Source organism: Labrus mixtus, chromosome 14 (assembly GCF_963584025.1).
Source record: "Labrus mixtus chromosome 14, fLabMix1.1, whole genome shotgun sequence".
Lineage (NCBI taxonomy): Eukaryota > Metazoa > Chordata > Actinopteri > Labriformes > Labridae > Labrus > Labrus mixtus.
The window spans coordinates 3,457,639-3,476,213 of record NC_083625.1 but is presented as its reverse complement, the minus strand read 5'-3'; the positions used below and the strand labels follow the sequence as shown (position 1 = coordinate 3,476,213).

At 41.7% G+C, this 18,575-nt stretch overlaps 1 protein-coding gene across 3 annotated transcripts; it reads left to right on the top strand.

The window, feature by feature from the left end:
• The first annotated feature begins 203 nt into the window (after positions 1–203).
• cul5b (cullin 5b) lies at positions 204–17,964 on the top strand. Of its 3 annotated transcripts, none has more exons than XM_061056381.1 (20): positions 204–265; positions 2,012–2,121; positions 2,220–2,319; positions 3,719–3,895; positions 3,989–4,130; positions 5,631–5,776; positions 7,498–7,578; positions 8,571–8,664; positions 10,659–10,789; positions 11,675–11,782; positions 11,871–11,935; positions 12,029–12,161; positions 12,992–13,123; positions 13,245–13,368; positions 14,876–15,051; positions 15,168–15,329; positions 16,046–16,164; positions 16,482–16,605; positions 16,782–17,642; positions 17,782–17,964. In XM_061056381.1, exons 1-19 carry the CDS (start codon positions 242–244, stop codon positions 16,974–16,976), a joined length of 2,343 nt encoding a protein of 780 aa, XP_060912364.1. In that variant the 5' UTR covers positions 204–241; the 3' UTR covers positions 16,977–17,642; positions 17,782–17,964. The 3 variants fall into 3 exon arrangements, with proteins under 3 accessions (XP_060912364.1, XP_060912363.1, XP_060912362.1); XM_061056380.1 differs by having other exon boundaries at positions 8,571–8,709; XM_061056379.1 differs by having other exon boundaries at positions 8,571–8,760.
• The last annotated feature ends 611 nt before the right edge of the window (positions 17,965–18,575 follow it).

Below are 18,575 nucleotides of genomic sequence, written 5' to 3'. Positions count from 1 at the left end.
TATTTTATTTTATTTTATTTTATTTTATTTTATTTTATTTTATTTTATTATTCTTTTATTTTATTTTATTTTATTTTATTTTATTTTATTATTATTATTTTTTCCTTCTTAAAGCTCTCCCTCATCCCTGTACCTTTTGAAAATAATTTATTTTAAACTGCGTTCGACGGAGCCGGTGAATCTTCATCCTCTGTGGGGGGAAATCTCGCGAGACTTTACGGGAGGATAAGTTGAGGGGAACATGGCGACGTCTAATTTGCTAAAGGTAGGATCCCCTCCAATTCAATTCTTGCTAGTGAACGCTACCTTACCTGCTTGTCACCTGCTTTGTGTGTAGTCGGCGTTTACCTCTTACCTTACGCAGCACCTGAGAGTGACCATGTTGTCAGTTTTGACTCTATCTGAGGGCTGTTAAGTTACATCTGGCTAACATTAGCTGCTTATCACTGATTTAGCTGGCTAAATAAAACAGCGACAACACAAAATATGAGGTTTAAAAAGACAAGTGCGTGAGGAGCCGGGGATACAGAGACATACAGAACACACAGGGCTCGTTATGTAAGCTTTACCTGTGTTTAAATATCACCTTTATCTGTGTGCACGGTCGCTGCAAGTCTCATATCATCTGTCAGTTCAGTAACACAGGAACCAGCAGCTGACCAGCCCTTTTAAAAACACATGTTAAAGTCTGCCAGGAGCAACTGTGGGAGTAGTTTCTGTGCATTGAGTCAGTGTTAATCCTCAGCTGCTATCATGCTGTGCAGGAAAGACACCTGAAGCAGTGTTTCTATGATCACCTGTAGTTCACATCGCTGCTGCAGAGACACAGACTTGAGATGTGCACCAAACAGTTATTGAAAAATCAGTCAAAACAGCACACTTTACATTGGGAGAAAATATGAACTGTATGTAAAGTATGAGGAAACAAGCAGTGCCAAAACATGCATGTAATCTAATCTGCACTATTAGGAAGCCATGGGACATTAATAACTATCCCAGCTCTTCACCAGCTTGATGACACACATAAATCCTGTTTTGCATGTTTACATTTTGCCACAGCCTGTTGACTTTCTCAAACTCTTAACGCGTATGATTTCATCCGTGCATCACATTGCTTGAATGGGAATACTGACATGCATTAATAAAGTATTTCTGATTGTGATTCTGACATCTTGTGTGTTGTCTTCGGGAGCATTGTTAAGATGAAGAACGTAAAAACCTGATGAATCAGAATCAGAAGAATTTCATCTTGTTTACTTGCTGTCAATCTTCTTAGACATGGAGTAATGTCAGGAAAAATACTGTTGGAGCTAAAACAAGGATCAGAAGATGAGTTCGCTCTTACTCAGATACTGGTGGGAATTTGATGAAGGTGTAAACAAAAACAATAACGACAAGAGGGGTTTAATGTGTTCAAAAAAATCCTATTTGGACAGATATTAGTATTCCATTATGATTTATTAGAGCTGTACAGTTTATACATCACAGTGTCTCACTTCATCACACTTCAAAAAATGAAATCTAAGCAAGTGTGTCTGTCTAATTTCTAGTCACAAATATCTATTTACACTTATTTTAAGCCACATTAACCAAAAGTCCAGATACACGTTGTATTTCAAGATATGAAAAACAAAACATGAGGTCTGCATTTTTTTTATAATAATAATAATAAGCAGAAAAGCAGAATTTTCTGCCAATGAGGCAAGAAAACGTTACTTGTTGAAATGAGATGTCCGATGTGTTCTTGGGCAAGACACTTAACCCCGAGATGCTCCCGCTGCTTCACCTGCAGTGTGTGAATGTGTATGAATAGGATGAGATAATACTGATGGTCTCTTTACTCAGCAGCCTCTACCATCAGTGTGTGAATGTGTAGGTGTGACCTGCGGTGTAAAAGTGCTTTGAGTAGTCAGAAGACTAGAAAAGAAATATACAAGCTCAAGTCAATTTAACATTTACAATTTGCCTAAAGGCTCATGTTTAGATCCTGACGTTTGCTTCCTGTTTCCAGAACAAAGGCTCCCTTCAGTTTGAGGATAAATGGGACCTGATGCGTCCCATCGTGCTGAAGCTGCTACGGCAGGAGTCCGTCACCAAACAGCAGTGGTTTGACCTTTTCTCGTAAGTTCACCTCACTGCATCTCCTTTTCAGCTTACACATCATCATTTTGAAATGAATCTAATCCCTCCAATGCCGTTTCTCCTCCTTGTTTCCATAGAGACGTCCACGCTGTGTGTCTGTGGGATGACAAAGGTCCAGCTAAGATCCACCAAGCCCTCAAAGAGGACATCCTAGATTTCATCAAACAAGCACAAGCAGTAAGACGAAGAGCAGGAGGAGATTTATGTGCCAGCATCGTGATAATGATTCTGTTTTATGTCTTCAGTGACGTTCTGACTAATCCAACAATTCCTTTTTAGTCTACTGCATTTACATCATAGAAGATAATCACCTAGAGAATAATTTGAGGTTTGTTGCTTCCACTTACGAGAAGGCGAACCTGTGTTTAAAGGAGCAGTATGTAGCTCTGACACCTAGTGTTTAAAATGGGTACTGCAGTCTAAATTCTAAACATCATAGAGAGCTGTCTCCCCCCCCCCCCCCCCCCCCTCTCTAGAGTCGATGCTCACTCAGGTCACCATGTGGTGGACTCTGAAGCTTCAGTGTTTATCCAGCTCTGCATGGGTCTGTAAACCTTTCTGTGTTCTAACCTCTCTCCATTTTTCAAAAAGCATCTCCAATATTGATCCTAGTTTGAGCACGTTTCTGCTCGTGGAGCTTATTAGAAACATGCAGAGGCTTTTTAGGTCGGGTACAATCACTTCTATCTGAACCACTTCTCTTGACCCGCTTCCATCGCTGCAACACCTGTTGACCTGATAACTGCTCTCATATCTGGCAAACCGAGGGGCGTCCAAAACGGCTGTGTAACCTACCTTCTCTGGTCCAAACAAATCCAGAGCATTCAGGAGCAGAATCTAAAGTTAGAAGGAGGACATACTGGCTGCTGCATTGTTGTCAGAGAAGCCAGCACTTCAACACAGCATGTTTCCTTAATGTCTGATCAGATAGGAAGGTTTAGTTCAGTAGATATCTTACAGATCGCTACTTTAAATATTTGCCTGTCCGCTTGTTAGTAAAGTACACTTCACTTAGCCTTCACTGAGGCATGGAAATATCCGGTAGTTGCTTTGTCTGGCTTTTGTTGATAAAGATCTGTGATATATTTACCTCAGTCCCTGAAGTCCTATGGTAGAAAATAATAAGAAAATGTGTAGTAATTAATAAGCAGGCAGAGTAAACAGATATTTAACACACTCCACTGTACATCGTAATACATTGTAAAAGGAAAAAATATGAATTCTCATTTATGGGAAGTTTAAGAAGCTGAAGCCAGAAACTTGATTCAACAAGTTTATAAGAACAAATTTGAGAAAGTCATTCAATCAGCTTAACACCAAATATGATATTCACTCGTATTACTTTAAATCAAGTTCTCTCATCCTGGAATTAATCAAAGAAAAAAGCACATTTTTAACTTTGGAGCGTCATGTTTTCACTTGATGTTTTTTGTATTGATGTTGCAGGTTTATCCCAGTGGCCTGTCTTCAAACTGTCTCCTTCATAATCTATTATTTTACGCTTCACATCTGTCAACGTGTCGGTTAGATTCTGCTGCTGTCAATCACCCGCTGTCCCTGTGTTTCTCTACTTAAGCGGGTGTTGAGTCACCAGGACGACACGGCGTTGCTGAAGGCCTACATCGTGGAGTGGAGGAAGTTCTTCACACAGTGTGACATCTTACCCAAACCTTTCTGTCAGCTGGAGATCACGCTGATGGGCAAACAGGGGAGCAACAAGAAGTCCAACGTGGAGGACAGCATCGTCCGCAAGGTGAGGAGGAGAAACACGAGTATAACCAAACCGGCACGTTGTTGTTCTGAGTGACTCTACATCTCGTCTCTGTTCTCCCTCTGGTGACGGCAGCTGATGCTGGACACGTGGAACGAGTCCATATTCTCCAACATCAAAAACAGGCTGCAGGACAGCGCCATGAAGCTCGTCCACGCGGAGAGGCTGGGGGAGGCCTTCGACTCCCAGCTGGTCATCGGAGTGCGAGAGTCCTACGGTGAGAATCACAGGTCACCTTACACGCTCCAGTATCCGCACTCCGCAAGGCTCATACAGCGCTGTAGGAATTCATCCCATAATGCCACATTCATTAAAGGGATTATTATTATTTTTTTAAGTGGAGTTGTTTGACGACCTTGTCAATAGTAAGTGTATAAATAACAGGAGACCGGTCGTATGTGGTTCCCCCTGAAGTAGTGCTAAAACAAAGAGGCTTGCTGACAGCAAAGTAAAGGGCTAAAATATTTTTTTAAACATAGCATACACTTTAGACAGACCCGGGCGGCTGTGAATCAGTTTGTAGAGTCGATCGTCTCTCAACTGGAAGTTCGAGGTTTCGATCCCCAGCTCCTGCAGCTACATGTCCGATGTGTCCTCTGGCAAGGCACTTAACCCCAAGTTGCTCCCGCTGCGCCGTCTGCGTTGTATGAATTGTACAACTCACTTATCCAAAGCGACGTACATCAGAGAGTAAGAACAAAAACAAGCAAGGATCTACAAAAAAAGGGAACAATGTCAGTAAGAGCAAACGATCAGCTTTGAGTCTGATTGGACACACAGGTGCTGACAGGAAGTGACCAGAGGCAAAGCACAACATTGAGGGCAGTTCTTGAGAGCTCTAATCAGTATAGAAACCATCTTATAAGTCGTCGTTATCAAACAAAAACCATCGTCATTACCATCATCATCATCAATAATATGGAGACCATCATCATTAAGGTCGTAGGTATTCATGAAAGAGCTGGGTCTGTATGAATGCATATGAATGGGATTAGTTACTTCTCATGGTCTCACTACACAGCAACCTCTAACATCAGTGTGTGAATGTGTGTGACATGCGGTGTAAAACGAGCTCAGGTCCATTTACCCTTTACTTTCTTCATCTTCGATTTTCATTTCTGTTTTTCCAAAATGTGTTAAATGACTTTGTAAAACTGATCTCATCTGCAGCGATGTGTTCCCTACTGTAGCTCTGGTGGTGGCAGTCCGACCGGTTTCTTAATAAAGGGGTCGAGCTGACCGGCGTCTTCTGTGCCTCGTTCACTTAATATTGACCTGAAGTACCATGATTGAATTCACTATTACAACCTCAGCTTTGTATGTGGTTTGAGTTTAATGATTGATAGAAAATGTTCTTTTTAAGACGAGCTTGACAGATTTTCATCTCCTCTTCTTTCACTTTTGATACGACAGTTAACATACCACTTGTACATTTTGAGTCTCTTGATTATTAAGTGTCTTAAAGAGGTCAAAGGTTGTCAGGAACATGAAACATAATTTGCTGCACAGTCTTTGAGTTTGTTTTAGCTTGTAGGATACTCACACCAAAAAAAGGAACCTTAAAGCTGCTTGTTGTTTCAAAACCTCCGTCAGATCTTTTCTGTTTCTTTTCTTTTCTAATGAATTATGTCTCTTATCGTATATTGAACTCAAACATGACACTTGTTTCCCCCCCCTCCATATCTCTGTGTGATCACACTGTTTTTGTCCCGATCAGTGAACCTGTGCTCAAACCCTGACGACAAGCTGCAGATCTACAGAGACAACTTTGAGAAGGCTTACATGGACTCTACAGAGAGGTTCTACAGAACGCAGGCGCCGGCCTACCTGCAGCAAAATGGCGTCCAAAACTACATGAAATATGTGAGTGTGACTCATGCATGGCATTAACTCTTTGAGCGACAACAACAACATGAGGTTAACCTTTATGCAATCACTAACTTGTGTAAATCTGGACACATGTAATGAATGATCTTCCACCGCTGCCACTGGGATGTTTTTGCACGTTATGATTTACAGTCACTTTAGGGTGAGGAGTTTTTGGCTGTTAATGAAACAGACTAAATTTAATACTGTGTATTTTTCTGACCTACAAAAGGGTTAGGGTTAGCATCATCCATCAGCAACATTCCCCAATTTCCATATTGCAAATTTTAGTGTCTGAACCTGCTGACAGGGGGTAAAGCACCGCTAGTTTGCAGCAACTGGCAGGAGTTCAAAGTACCTTAAGACGGTTTTTTTTGTGCTAATTCTTGCATTTTGATGGAATGCTTTTATTGCCCGTCTTTACCAATTTTTTCCTTGGTCAGTTTGGCTCATATACATATTTAGATATTTGGAATTTACAGACGTTGCAAAGCATTAAATCAATGGACTATGCAAGAAAAACACTTTCTATATGACGGACTGTTCTGGACATCTTTGTTCCACTGGCACAATATGCAGAAAACAGAATCTATATGAAGCATGCTCATCATGTTTTATTTTATTTATTTTACCTGGCTGTGTTTTTAATGTCTCCAGTTTAGTTCTCTACCCAAAGGTTTCAAACCTTGAGATCAAACTGTTTAGTTTTCTCTCCACTCTCGTGTTTCTTTGTTGCTGCTCACAACTTGCCCTCTGCTCAAAGAAAACCGTCTTCCCATAGCGAAGATAAAAGCCGCTGTCATAGGGTCGCTTTTTTAAAACACGAGGCAGAGACCCGACTCCTCTGGTGAGGCTCCTGTTCCACATTTTGATGTTCTTGGCAATAAGCCAGCTGATGAATAAAAAGAGAAAACAGTCAGACGGACAAAATGATCTCTTGCTTGTCCTTTTTTTTACACCTTCAAACCTAAAGCCAACATGAAGGCTGAAGCACAGAAATGTTCATCCTCGGTCACAGTTTGGTCAGGCATTAATACTTCATGTGAGTCAGTGTAGATCAAGCTTGTTACTTCAAGGGGAACTCAACTCTCTGAGAGATTTTTTAAGGACTTTTCTGCAGTTAATCCTTTCATCTTAACTCCAAAAACAGAATATTTTTCAGATTAGTTGGGGGAAAAAAGATAGTTCTTTGAGGAGGGATCCTGGACTGGGTGTTTGCAGCAGTTTCATAAATCTTTGGATCCAAGCACCATGTTGAAATCTGTTTTAGATTATTCTTCAGTTCAAAAACTATCCACAGTTAGAGCTGCACGATCCACTTTTTCATCTGATTCTGATCCCACATATGTACCGATACTGATTCTGATATTTTTACATCATAACTAATAGTGTTATTGTTGTTGTTGGTATTGTCTGTGAGGCTACACAAAGCTGTAGTAAACATGTCTTCACATACAAACAGGAAGCAGCAACAACTGTCAGGTTTTTCAAATTACATTTTTTAAACAGAAGTGTAAGAATTTTACTTTTGGACAGGAAAGGCAAAAAGGTCAAGAAGAATTATTTATTTCTTGATCGTTTTCTGGTTGAGAGGTACTTGCGTTATCTCTTGAATTTCTTGCGTCTGAACAGATAACTATTTAATCTAAACTGAATGTTTATTAGCATAACTTTAATAAACTAATGTTTATTTGTTCATGTGTTATTTTTGTCTCCAGGCTGATTCAAAGCTGAGGGAAGAGGAGAAACGTGCGCTGCGATACCTGGAGACCAGACGCGACTGCAACTCTGTACAAGCAGTGAGTGTTACACCAGAGCATGGTGGATTAAATGTTTTCATGACGATCTTACTGTTGAGTTGTTATAAAGAAGCCTTGATATCAGAAAGTTAGTCCTACAAAGTAAAGAACCAGTGTTTGATTGATTGGTTGGATTTTAAATACCAATCTCTTTTGTGACTTTTGTTTTTAAAGGTAAAGTGTGCACCAGCTGTAGTATAAAATATCTAAAAACAACTTGACCAGCTTAAAATGTCTATGGAGTTGTGTACACTTTTAAAACAATCTTTAAAGGTCACATATTAATCAAAATACACTTTACGATGGTTTCAAACACTAATATACAGTATATCTCTAGTCTGTCTACAACCCTCCAATGATGAGAAAAGTCCATCCTCTTCGTCTTTTGCCTGCTCCACTTTTCAGAAAATGTGTGCTCAAACAGGCCGTTAAGAGATTTTCCCTTCATGACATCACAAAGGGCAGTAGCCCCTCCCCCAGGTGGGTGACACTCCCACAGCTAGGTGTTTGTTCTGCCCTCTGAGTCTGCCTTCTCACCGTAAACAATAGGACATGGAGCCAGAAAGCACCGAGTACACCCGAGCCCTTCCAGAGAGGGGGCGTGGTCAGATACAGCTCATTTACATATTTAAAGGTACAGACACAGAAACAGCCTGTTCTGAGCAGGGCTGAAATAGAGGGGTTTATAGACATGATCAAATACAGGATCAGAGTGGATTTAGAACAAGAAACTTCACACACATGTTTTGAGGAGCTCTGAGACTTATTTACACAGCAGAGTTTAATATGTGACCTTTAAACCCAGAGAAATCCATCACTGATTCAAGGTAGTGTGTTTCATTTGGTCACCTGGTTGATATCTTCTTCAAATAAAACTATGAAGTGCGTTTTCCCCAAATACTAAATGTTATAATATCTGTATATATGTGTTATTTAGGTTTTGCATGTGTATCATGTGCTGTATGAATAGTTTTCCCTGCTTGTCTTTCCAGTTAATGGAGTGTTGCGTCAATGCTCTGGTAACATCATTCAAGGAGACCATCTTAGCCGAGTGTCCAGGCATGATCAAACGAAATGAGACAGAGAGTGAGTACGGCAGGACTGCTCCCACCAAAGGCTCAGCAAGCTCAGGTTTGCACCAGGAAATAGCCCTGACCAAACCTTCTTGTGCAGAATCTGTAGGTACATCCATCTGTGATCCCACTACCGTTGTCAAAATGTTCTCTGCTGTGCTACTCTGTGTTTACCACCTGTTTTATATTTGTACAATCTCCAGGTTTTAAATAGTCGCTAGCACTGAAAAGTAACTGGAAGTCAGCAGGGGTTCCTCTCAAACTCACCACACTGATGTTTTTCCATTCCTTTTGGCTTCTCATTAAGACGAAGAAGGTTTTTCTCTTACAAACAGACAGAGAGCAGAAGTGGTGACGCTATCTAAAATACATCTGGGACATTTTGCTTCAATACTAAAATGTTGCCAATATATTTTAGAGAATGTTTGTGAGTTTGCTTGCAGTTTAAAATAATAATAAACAAAAAAAATCCCGGGGGCGTAGATGGCCTAGCGGTAAGGCCGCACCTTATGTACGTAGGTTGTAGTCCTACTAACAGGGTTCGAATCCTTCCTGCAGTTTCTTTCTCTATTTGCCGTCCTTAAAAATAAAATAAGGTGCAAAAAGTCCCAGAATAAATCTAACAAGGAGTTCCCCAGTATTTGGTGCCTAGGCTTTATATTTGTGTTGCCATGGTAACAAACCCGTTCTCAATATAGTTTTATTTTAACTGGTATAGTAGTGTAAAATTCTGAAATTGTGACGACCCTAGTTCCATTTCGCTCTTCTGAAATGAAAGTGTTTTTAAAGTTTGAGAGATTTGGGGGCGCTGGTAGCTTAGCGGTTAATGCGCACGTCCCATGTACAGAGGCAGTGGTCCTCAGAGGGGGCGGCCCAGGTTCGAATCCGACCCGTGGTTAAGAAAAAGTGTGAGCGTTAAATGTTCTCTAAACACTCGTTAGCTGAAAAGTGAAGTGTGAAATCATCAGGTGCTCAAAATCCACTTTTAGACTTCTAAAACGATTTCTTGCAACTTTTTTCTGGGTCCTGAAATCTCTCTCTGGTGATTAGGATGTAAAAATGCTCTGATGAATGATCTGGAGGTTATATAATTGAAGCTTCTGCTCAGATTCTTGGCTGCGTAACCTCAGATCATTATGTTTGAATCTTTCTGTGTGTGTGCGTGTGAGCGCTCAGGTCTGTGTTCATGCGCTTTGATAGAACAAAAGGACAAAGGGCATCCGCAGTAATGGATTTTAAAGCAGCTCATTTTATGCTCCTTCTGAAGTGCAGCGTCCAAATTAGAGCTTAGTGCTGAATATATCAGATCAAGATGATGATTATTCCATGTTTAATATCTTTCTTCTTTATGTAAGACATCAAAACTATTTCACGCAATGCCAAGATGTCGTCTTTCACACGTGCCCAAAACTCCTTAAAACGTCCTGAGCTGCGTGTGTGAACGCATTAAAGCTGCATTCACACACGTACGTAAAATCTCTGCATGAAGTCAGGGTGAGCTGAAGTGTAAATTCAGCAGGAAATGATCAGAAAAATTCACCTTAAACGAGCGGGCGAGGTTGACGACGTTGTATCCAAACACCACTTTTTCAACCAGTGCAATCTTTGCCGACGTAATGAAGCGGCTTCATACTCTTTTCTGATCGTCAGTGTGATATTTTCCACATGTCTTTGTTACCATGGTAACGTCCATTCACATGCAGCATTGATATGAAGGTGAAAAACTATTTTATTATAGCGTCAACACGGACGCTTCATTTGCCGTCTTGGTTTTCTGCAGCATCTTTTTTTAACACCGCGTCTTGCCTTGAGTGAGTGCAGCTCAGGGAGATTTCAGAGGCAGGAGTGCATGTGTGAAAACAGATTTACAGTTTCTTTCTGCATGTTGTTTCATCTTTGCTGTCTCTACAGGTTTCCAATCTCGTCAGCAGTAACAAAAAAAACAACTTTTTTTAATATTTTACATTCTAGAGTTGAACCATAAAAGTCTCCATGTTTCCATCACAGAGCTGCATCTGATGTTCTCGCTCATGGACAAAGTGCCCAGCGGCATCGAGCCCATGCTGAAGGACCTGGAGGACCACATCATGAACGCCGGCCTGGCTGACATGGTGGCGTCGGCAGAGACCATCACCTCTGTGAGTGTCACATACACACACAAGTACTGATCAGGCTGGGAGATAGAAGTCAGAAAATGCATCTAAGGCCCTGTGTCCACCTAGCGCTTTTTTTTCCCAGGCAGTAAAGCGCTGGCTGTGCGCTCAGGAGTGTTTGCATGAAGCGTTTGTGCAGAGAAGAAAAGCGCTGCACGTCCGTCCTGTCGCTATGACAACAGTCTGTTGACAACGGCCGCTGTATGATCAACACTGCTCCGTTACTTTTTACTGCATGTTTTATATTTGAGATGGTTTATTTCCTGATCAGACACGGAGCGAGGAGGATGCAAGCACAAGATACGATCCATAGGAGGCTAAAATACGGGGAATTTCAAACATTTTGAAAAGAGCGCCGGTGATGTCAACAGCGGCTGGGCGCTGCGCTTTTCATCTAGACGGCTGCTTTCTGCTGCGAACATGCTCTACCCATTAAAAACAATTTAAAGACGCTAGGTGGACACAGGGCCTGAGTGTATTAAAGGATGAAACCAGTTTATGAAAACTTGGGTTATTGCGACCTGGAAATACGATTTCATCACTACAATAACGTTCACCAGTGCAAGAAGGATGAGCAGTTAGGCTAATTTACAAGCTGTCTGATCATCTAACGTTTCTTGTTTTGCCTAAATAAGACGCTTCTTATAATTAAAATTACAAAATTTTAAATGTTGAGGGAAAGCCTTGCTCATTGACGTAAAATATTTTCTTATTTGTTGCAATAAATTCAGACTTTTGGGATGTATCTGTCGTCTTACTAAGTTAGTAAGTAGATCTTCAGCTGCAGTCGACTCTTCTCCCATGTGAAGAAGTTACCTTGTTGTCATTGGTCGGTTTTAATCTTTTTGTTTGTTGTTGTTGTCGTTGCAGGACTCTGAGAAATACGTAGAGCAGCTGCTCACCTTGTTTAACCGCTTCAGTCGACTCGTGAAAGAGGCGTTCCAGGACGACCCTCGCTTCCTGACAGCCAGAGACAAAGTGAGCTCCCTTTTCACCCACTACACAATTATTATATAAAGAATGAAACTTTCTTAACTGATCACTCTTCTGTTTTACTTTCCTTCAGGCGTATAAAGCTGTTGTGAATGATGCCACTATATTTAAATTAGAACTTCCTCTGAAACAGAAAGGGTAAGAGACGCTCTGCTCTGACTTCAGCATGTTGTTTGAATGATGAACATGATTACATCTGATTGGTCTCCTTGCTCTCTCGTGTGTTTACAGGGTCGGTCTGAAAACTCAACCAGAGTCAAAGTGTCCGGAGCTGCTGGCCAACTACTGCGACATGCTGTTAAGGAAGACGCCACTGAGCAAGAAGCTCACGTCCGAGGAGATCGAGGCCAAGCTCAAGGAAGTGGTACGTCTCAGGGAACTGCGTGTTATTTAATAGACCTGTGATTAGCATTGAAACAGGTATCGTCTTTTAAATCACTTTTAAAAACACATTTTTATCGTAAGGCCTTCTTCTAATCCTCGTTTCATACATGATGTTTTATTTGTTTTACTGTTAACTTTAGCCAATCTCTGTCTCGGTTGTTTCTCTTTTCTCTGTTCATTGGATGATTGCTGCACTGTTGTTTTATTATTGATTTTATTGTTGTTTATTTGACTGTTGGGATTTTTTCTTTTTCCTGTAAAGCACTTTGTGACGTTAGTTTTGATAAGTGCTTTATAAATGAACTTTATTATTGTTATGGGTTAGGGTTAGGGTTATTATTATATTATTATAATAACATGAGCTGACACGTTGGCTGGGATATTGTTCCAAACACATTTTGCTCATGAAGCTTTCTTCAAATGTTGGTCAGTAAATACAAACCTGTGATGAATCATTAAAGACGTCGTTGACTGGAGTAGAACCGCAGTGGAACGAGAGCCGGTTTCATAATGTATCTCTCCTCAAAGTCAAGTTTTTCATTATTTCAGGATTAACAAAAATGAGTTTTTAATCGCTGGGGATCCTCGTTTGTTTTGGGCTTAAATCCACGACTCGTTCAACGTTGTTTTTTGAAAAAGAAAACGAGGCCTGATCACAGAAGAAGCTCCATTAACTCTGGCTCTTATGCACACAGACCGTGTGGGAGTCTCCACCACCAGCTGCTATTTTTTGTTGACGTAGGCGCAGCAGCTAACTTTACTTTTTCTTGTGGGCTGCAGCCATAATCTGTGTGTGTGCTTTGTGTGCAGCTGTTAGTGCTGAAGTACGTCCAGAACAAAGACGTGTTCATGCGCTACCACAAAGCTCACCTGACGCGTCGACTCATCCTGGACATCTCGGCGGACAGCGAGATCGAGGAGAACATGGTGGAGTGGCTCAGGGTGAGAGCTGGCTGGATTTACCGTTCACTGTTTTTTTATTCTGCATCACAAACACTATCCCCCCCCCCCCCCAAAAAAAAAAAATACATTAAGTGACCTGTGATGTCATGTGTCCTAACAGGAAGTAGGAATGCCAGCGGACTATGTCAACAAGCTGGCACGGATGTTTCAAGACATCAAGGTGTCAGAGGACCTCAATCAATCTTTCAAAGAGATGCATAAACATAACAAGCTGGCTCTACCAGGTAAGAGGTCGAAGCGCCTGACACTCACACACTTGGCATTACATGAGAGCTCCTGTTTTTCTTTAAATGAATAGTTTGTTAAGAAGATCTCTTCTACTCTAGAGGGGCAACGCAATGAGTCATAATCATAAAAACTGACAGTAGGAGAAAGAACTAAAAATGTCCTTAGTTTTTTATAGTTTACCTCTTTCTTTTAGTCCTTTAAAGAGTTCATATTCTGCCCTTTTTGGGGTTCATATATTTAATCTATGTACCTACTTTTGTACGTTCACAATAGTCCGAAAAAAGTGTCTGTTTTCATGTACTGCTCCTCCTTGCTCCCTCTCCGCTCTGAGTCCGTCAGCTACGCTCTGTTGAGCCCACACTGTTAGACCCCACGTGGGCCAAGTCTGCTCTGATTGGTCTGCCGATCCGCTCTGTCGTTATTGGTCAGTTGCTCAGCACGCTTCTCGGAAATTTCAACATGAGCTGCGGGGCTTGCCACAACGAGCCAATGGGCTTAGATCAGTGATCTCACACTGACAATGACATCGGACTGACACATTTTTATCGAGGGGGGCTAGAACCGAGCGTTACATGCAGCTAATGCTACAGCTAACAGGAGGATGTAGGAGAAGCCGCGTTTCCGCAGACTTTAGTGCCTAAACATGCACAGGACACTTTGAAAACACACTAAAGAGCATATAAAACCAGAAAAAGCAGAATATGGGACCTTTAATAAAAAGGTGGAACTAGTTATCAGTGACAAGCACCAAAGTGCAACATTCTTAGGTGCCGTGTCCACCGAGCGTCTTTTTTCAATTGTTGTCAATGAGGAGAGAGTGTTCTCAGCATCCAGCGTCTTTTATTTTCAGAGCGCTCCAAGCGAGCAAGTTGAATATCTTTTAGTTTTGCCGCCTACAGATCGTGTCTTGTACCCTCATCCTCCGTGTCTGATCGGGAAATAAACAATCTCGAATATAAAACATGCAGTAAAAAGTACGGAGCAGTTTCGGTCGTACAGCGGCCGTTGTCAACAGACTGTTGTCATGGAGACAGGACAGACATCCAGCGCTTTTTCTTCTCAGTGCAAAAATGCTTCATACATTCACTGTACAAAGTTAATTTTCTAGAACAAAGACAAAACTCCCTTTTGCACTATTTAAGACGAGAGAAAATATGAAGTCAGGCTGTGCAATATGTCGCATTGCAGCGTTGAACTGCTAGTCTAACAACCATGATTTTAAATGTAAAATAAATCCTTTTTTGCATTCCCGAGCGTACAGCCAGCGCTTTTCTGCTCTGAAAAAACGCTAGGTGTTCACGGGGCCTTACACACTTCAGTTTATAATGATTAAATCAGTGAGTCTTTGACCTCCTGTTTCAACACAAAGCTAAGCCGACTGTTGTTCTCTACAGTTTCATACAGGCAGAGTAATAACAAAACTTAAACTTTGCTTCCTGCTGTGCTAACTCTAAAGAGTTTGTCGCTCACTCATCAAGATGCCTCTGTGTTTCTCTCCTGCAGCCGACTCGGTCAATATAAAGATCCTGAATGCCGGAGCGTGGTCGAGGAGCAGCGAGAAGGTTTTCGTCTCTCTCCCCACAGAGCTGGAAGATTTAATACCAGAGGTAGAAGATTTCTATAAGAAGAACCACAGCGGCAGGAAGCTCCACTGGCATCACCTCATGTCTAATGGCATCGTAAGTGACACCCGGAGAAACACACAGAACGTGGAAACTTGTGATTAAGTCTACAAACTACATCAACGCTCTCTCTTTGACCGGGAAAGAAGCTTCATTAAATGTCTTTTCTGCAGATAACCTTTAAGAACGAGGTGGGCCAGTACGACCTGGAGGTGACCACATTCCAGCTGGCTGTTCTGTTCGCCTGGAACCAGAGGCCGAGGGAGAGGATCAGCTTTGAAAACCTTAAGCTAGCAACTGAGCTGCCTGACGCTGAGCTGAGACGCACTCTCTGGGTAAAGAGATAAAAAAAAAATAAATAAATAAATAAAAAAAAATTGTGAAAGAGATTAATCAGCAGGTTTGCATTTCTCAAAGACAGACTAAGCACACTGTTGTGGTAGTGGTAGTGTAGTTAAAGGTGAAATATTCTCCTCCTCTTCAACCAGTTTAAATAATTCTCAGAGCTCCTCAAAAACATGTGTGTGAAGTTTCTTGTTGTAAATCCACTCTGATCCTGTATTTGATCATGTCTATAAACCCCTCTATGTCAGCCCTGCTCAGAACAGGCTGTTTCTGTGTCTGTACCTTTAAATATGTAAATGAGCTGTGTCTGACCACGCCCCCTCTCTGGAAGGGCTCGGGTGTACTCGGTGCTTTCTCGCTCCATGTCCTATTGTTTACGGTGAGAAGGCAGACTCAGAGGGCAGAACAAACACCTAGCTGTGGGAGTGTCACCCACCTGGGGGAGGGGCTACTGCCCTTTGTGATGTCATGAAGGGAAAATCTCCAAACAGCCTGTTTTAGCACACATTTTCTGAAAAGTGGAGCAGGGAAAAGACGCAGAGGATGGACTTTTCTCATCATTTGGGTGGTTTGAAGACAGACTAGAGACACATGTTAGAGTTAGAGAAACATGGTGAAGTGTATTTTGCATAATAAGTGACCTTTAGATTACAGTTCAAGTAGTTTTTCCACTATCTCAAACATTATGCGTTCATTTCTCTCCAAGTCTCTGGTGGCGTTTCCTAAACTGAAGCGGCAGGTGTTGTCGTACGACCCCGTGGTGTCTTCGCCCAAAGACTTTGCAGAAGGAACACTATTCTACGTCAACCAGGAGTTCTCCATCATGTAAGGAAAACATCTGCCTCTCTCTTCTTACTCACTCTGTCTGATGCAATTTGAATCTCAAAACCATAGACTTTGATTTGTGTTTCGTCCCAAAGATGATACCATTTATTCATTCCTATTTTTGATAATACTCTTGCCTTCATTTTTTCAAAATCTGTATTTCTCACCCAACTCAAATTTGAGCGTTGTTTTTTTTAACAGATTAGATATCCGTCTAATTATTGTTGAGACTTCTGTCAGGTTCACTGAACATTTTACCATCAATACTGAAGTCCCTGATACTCAGTAATCTTGACTCTTTTGAATCAAACTTTCAGAAAAAACTCCAAGGTTCAGAAAAGGGGGAAGATCAACCTGATTGGTCGGCTGCAGCTCACCACGGAGCGAATGAGAGAGGAGGAGAACGAGGGCATCGTCCAGCTCCGGATACTAAGAACGCAGGTGAGTAGATGTTCTCACAGCGTGGAGGTGAAAGATACCCTCGTTATGTAACACAACCTGCCGTGAGGAAATAGTTTCACCTTCCATTTTCCTGTGGTTATGTTTGCATAAACTTCCCAGGCTCCGATTAAAAACCCGTCCGTCTCCTGTGTCTGTTTTTTTTTTCTCTCTCCCAGGAGGCCATCATCCAGATCATGAAGATGAGGAAGCGCATCAACAACGCCCAGCTGCAGACGGAGCTGGTGGAGATCCTAAAGAACATGTTTTTACCACAGAAGAAGATGATAAAGGAGCAGATCGAGTGGCTGATAGATCACAAGTACATAAAGCGAGACGAGACCGACATAAACACCTTCATCTACATGGCATAGCAACAGCACATCAAAAAAAAAAACACTCGCTGTTGTTGACTTTCAGTGGATCAGGCCTGATGGACACTAGGATACTTCCAGGCTCCCCCCGTCCTCTATTTAAAAAAAAAAAAAAGAAAAAAAAGAAGTTGAGCAGGGAGGCATGAGTTAAAGACAGAGACCTACCTATTTAAAAAAACAAAACAAAGTGGAACTTCCTGCCTTAAAGTTGTACAAAGAAAATGAAAATGGGAGTCTGCACCAAGTGGTTCTAAATGTTTTTTAGTCAGAGGGAGTTTTCTTGCTGTCCAGGTGAGGCCGTCATCGGTCGGTTTTTGATGTAATCTGCAACCACTACAACACTCCTTCCTGCTCAACGCTCGTGCGAGTTTTAAAAGGAAGCGCTGAGGAACCTTGGATCTCAAAATATCTGCAGCCAAGTTTAAACCCACGACAAAAACCCCAGACTATCTGAACCTTGACGAAAAACCTCTTCAGTCAAAAGGTGACGCTGCTTTAACCCGGCTGGTTGGGGAGGCCCGATGCTGTGGTGACTCTCTCTCTCTCTCTCTGCAGTCGTAGTTAAAGCGATCAAACACTCAAATCTGGACATTCAGTGTGTATAAAGAGCCAGAAAAGCACTTCACAGTTTGCAGGACTGAACCATGCAGCAGCAGCAGCAGCAGCGTACAGTTCAGCTAACTCCAAGCTCAATAAAAGCCCCTCTGTCCCTGAGTAAAAAAACACAGAATATGTGGGGGAAATTTAGCACAGTGCTATAATCCAGAATCTTATTTCCCTCCACCGAACGTACCCCGGGACAGAGCGGGTGGTGTGGGAGTCACACCAAGGAGCTCAGCTCGTGTTTGTGTCAGCTGGACGCCTGAAGGAAGAGGCTGAGGTCAGTATTACACATGGTTAATGCTACAAGTCAAAGCTATAGGAGAGTGTACCATGAGATGTGAATAATGAAATGATTAAATAAACAGCACCTTATTATAAAAAACGATACACGGGCTTGTCATTCATCTCTCGCTCAAGGAAAACCTGCCTGGGGACCTGATCCATCTTCATAATTAAAGGAATTTTTTTAATTTTGCAAGAAACATTTGCAAAATCCTCAGGAGATCATGAGTCAGTGCATCATTTAATAACAACCTGTCTATGTTATTTCTTAACAATAATCATGCAGCTAAGGTGGCTAAAAATAACCTGAACTGTTACCCTACAGCTCATCTGCCTTTAAAGGAACAATGAAGTAGCATAAAAGCTTCATTGACATGTACCATATTATCTTATCACTCCCAATCGTGGGAGACAGGAAGAGGATTTAATGGTAGCTGACCGGTAGATGGCGCCAGTCATCAAATCTGGCTTTGAATAAGTAATGGATGCTACTGTGAGTGTGCATAGTGATTTATCTCGAAGCTGCTGCGTCTACCTGTTTCACACTGAAGAAATGTGTCTTGCATGCTCTTAACCTTTGGGATATGAGCGTTGACTGAAGGAGGACGGGTCGGAGCGGAGGACAGAAGAAATGAAGGGACGTGGATTTTCTGCCAGGTTTGTTTGTTTTGAGGATTCACTCACGGTCAGAAAATATTGTGTCACAGATTCTTA

Bases quoted from the DNA above. Each gene is read 5' to 3' on its own strand.
- cul5b (XM_061056379.1), top strand. From the start codon at position 242: ATGGCGACGTCTAATTTGCTAAAG. The intron at 4,131-5,630 runs GTGAGAATCACA...TGTCCCGATCAG, and splicing joins CGGAGTGCGAGAGTCCTACG to TGAACCTGTGCTCAAACCCT. The intron at 10,790-11,674 runs GTGAGTGTCACA...TTGTCGTTGCAG, and splicing joins CGGCAGAGACCATCACCTCT to GACTCTGAGAAATACGTAGA.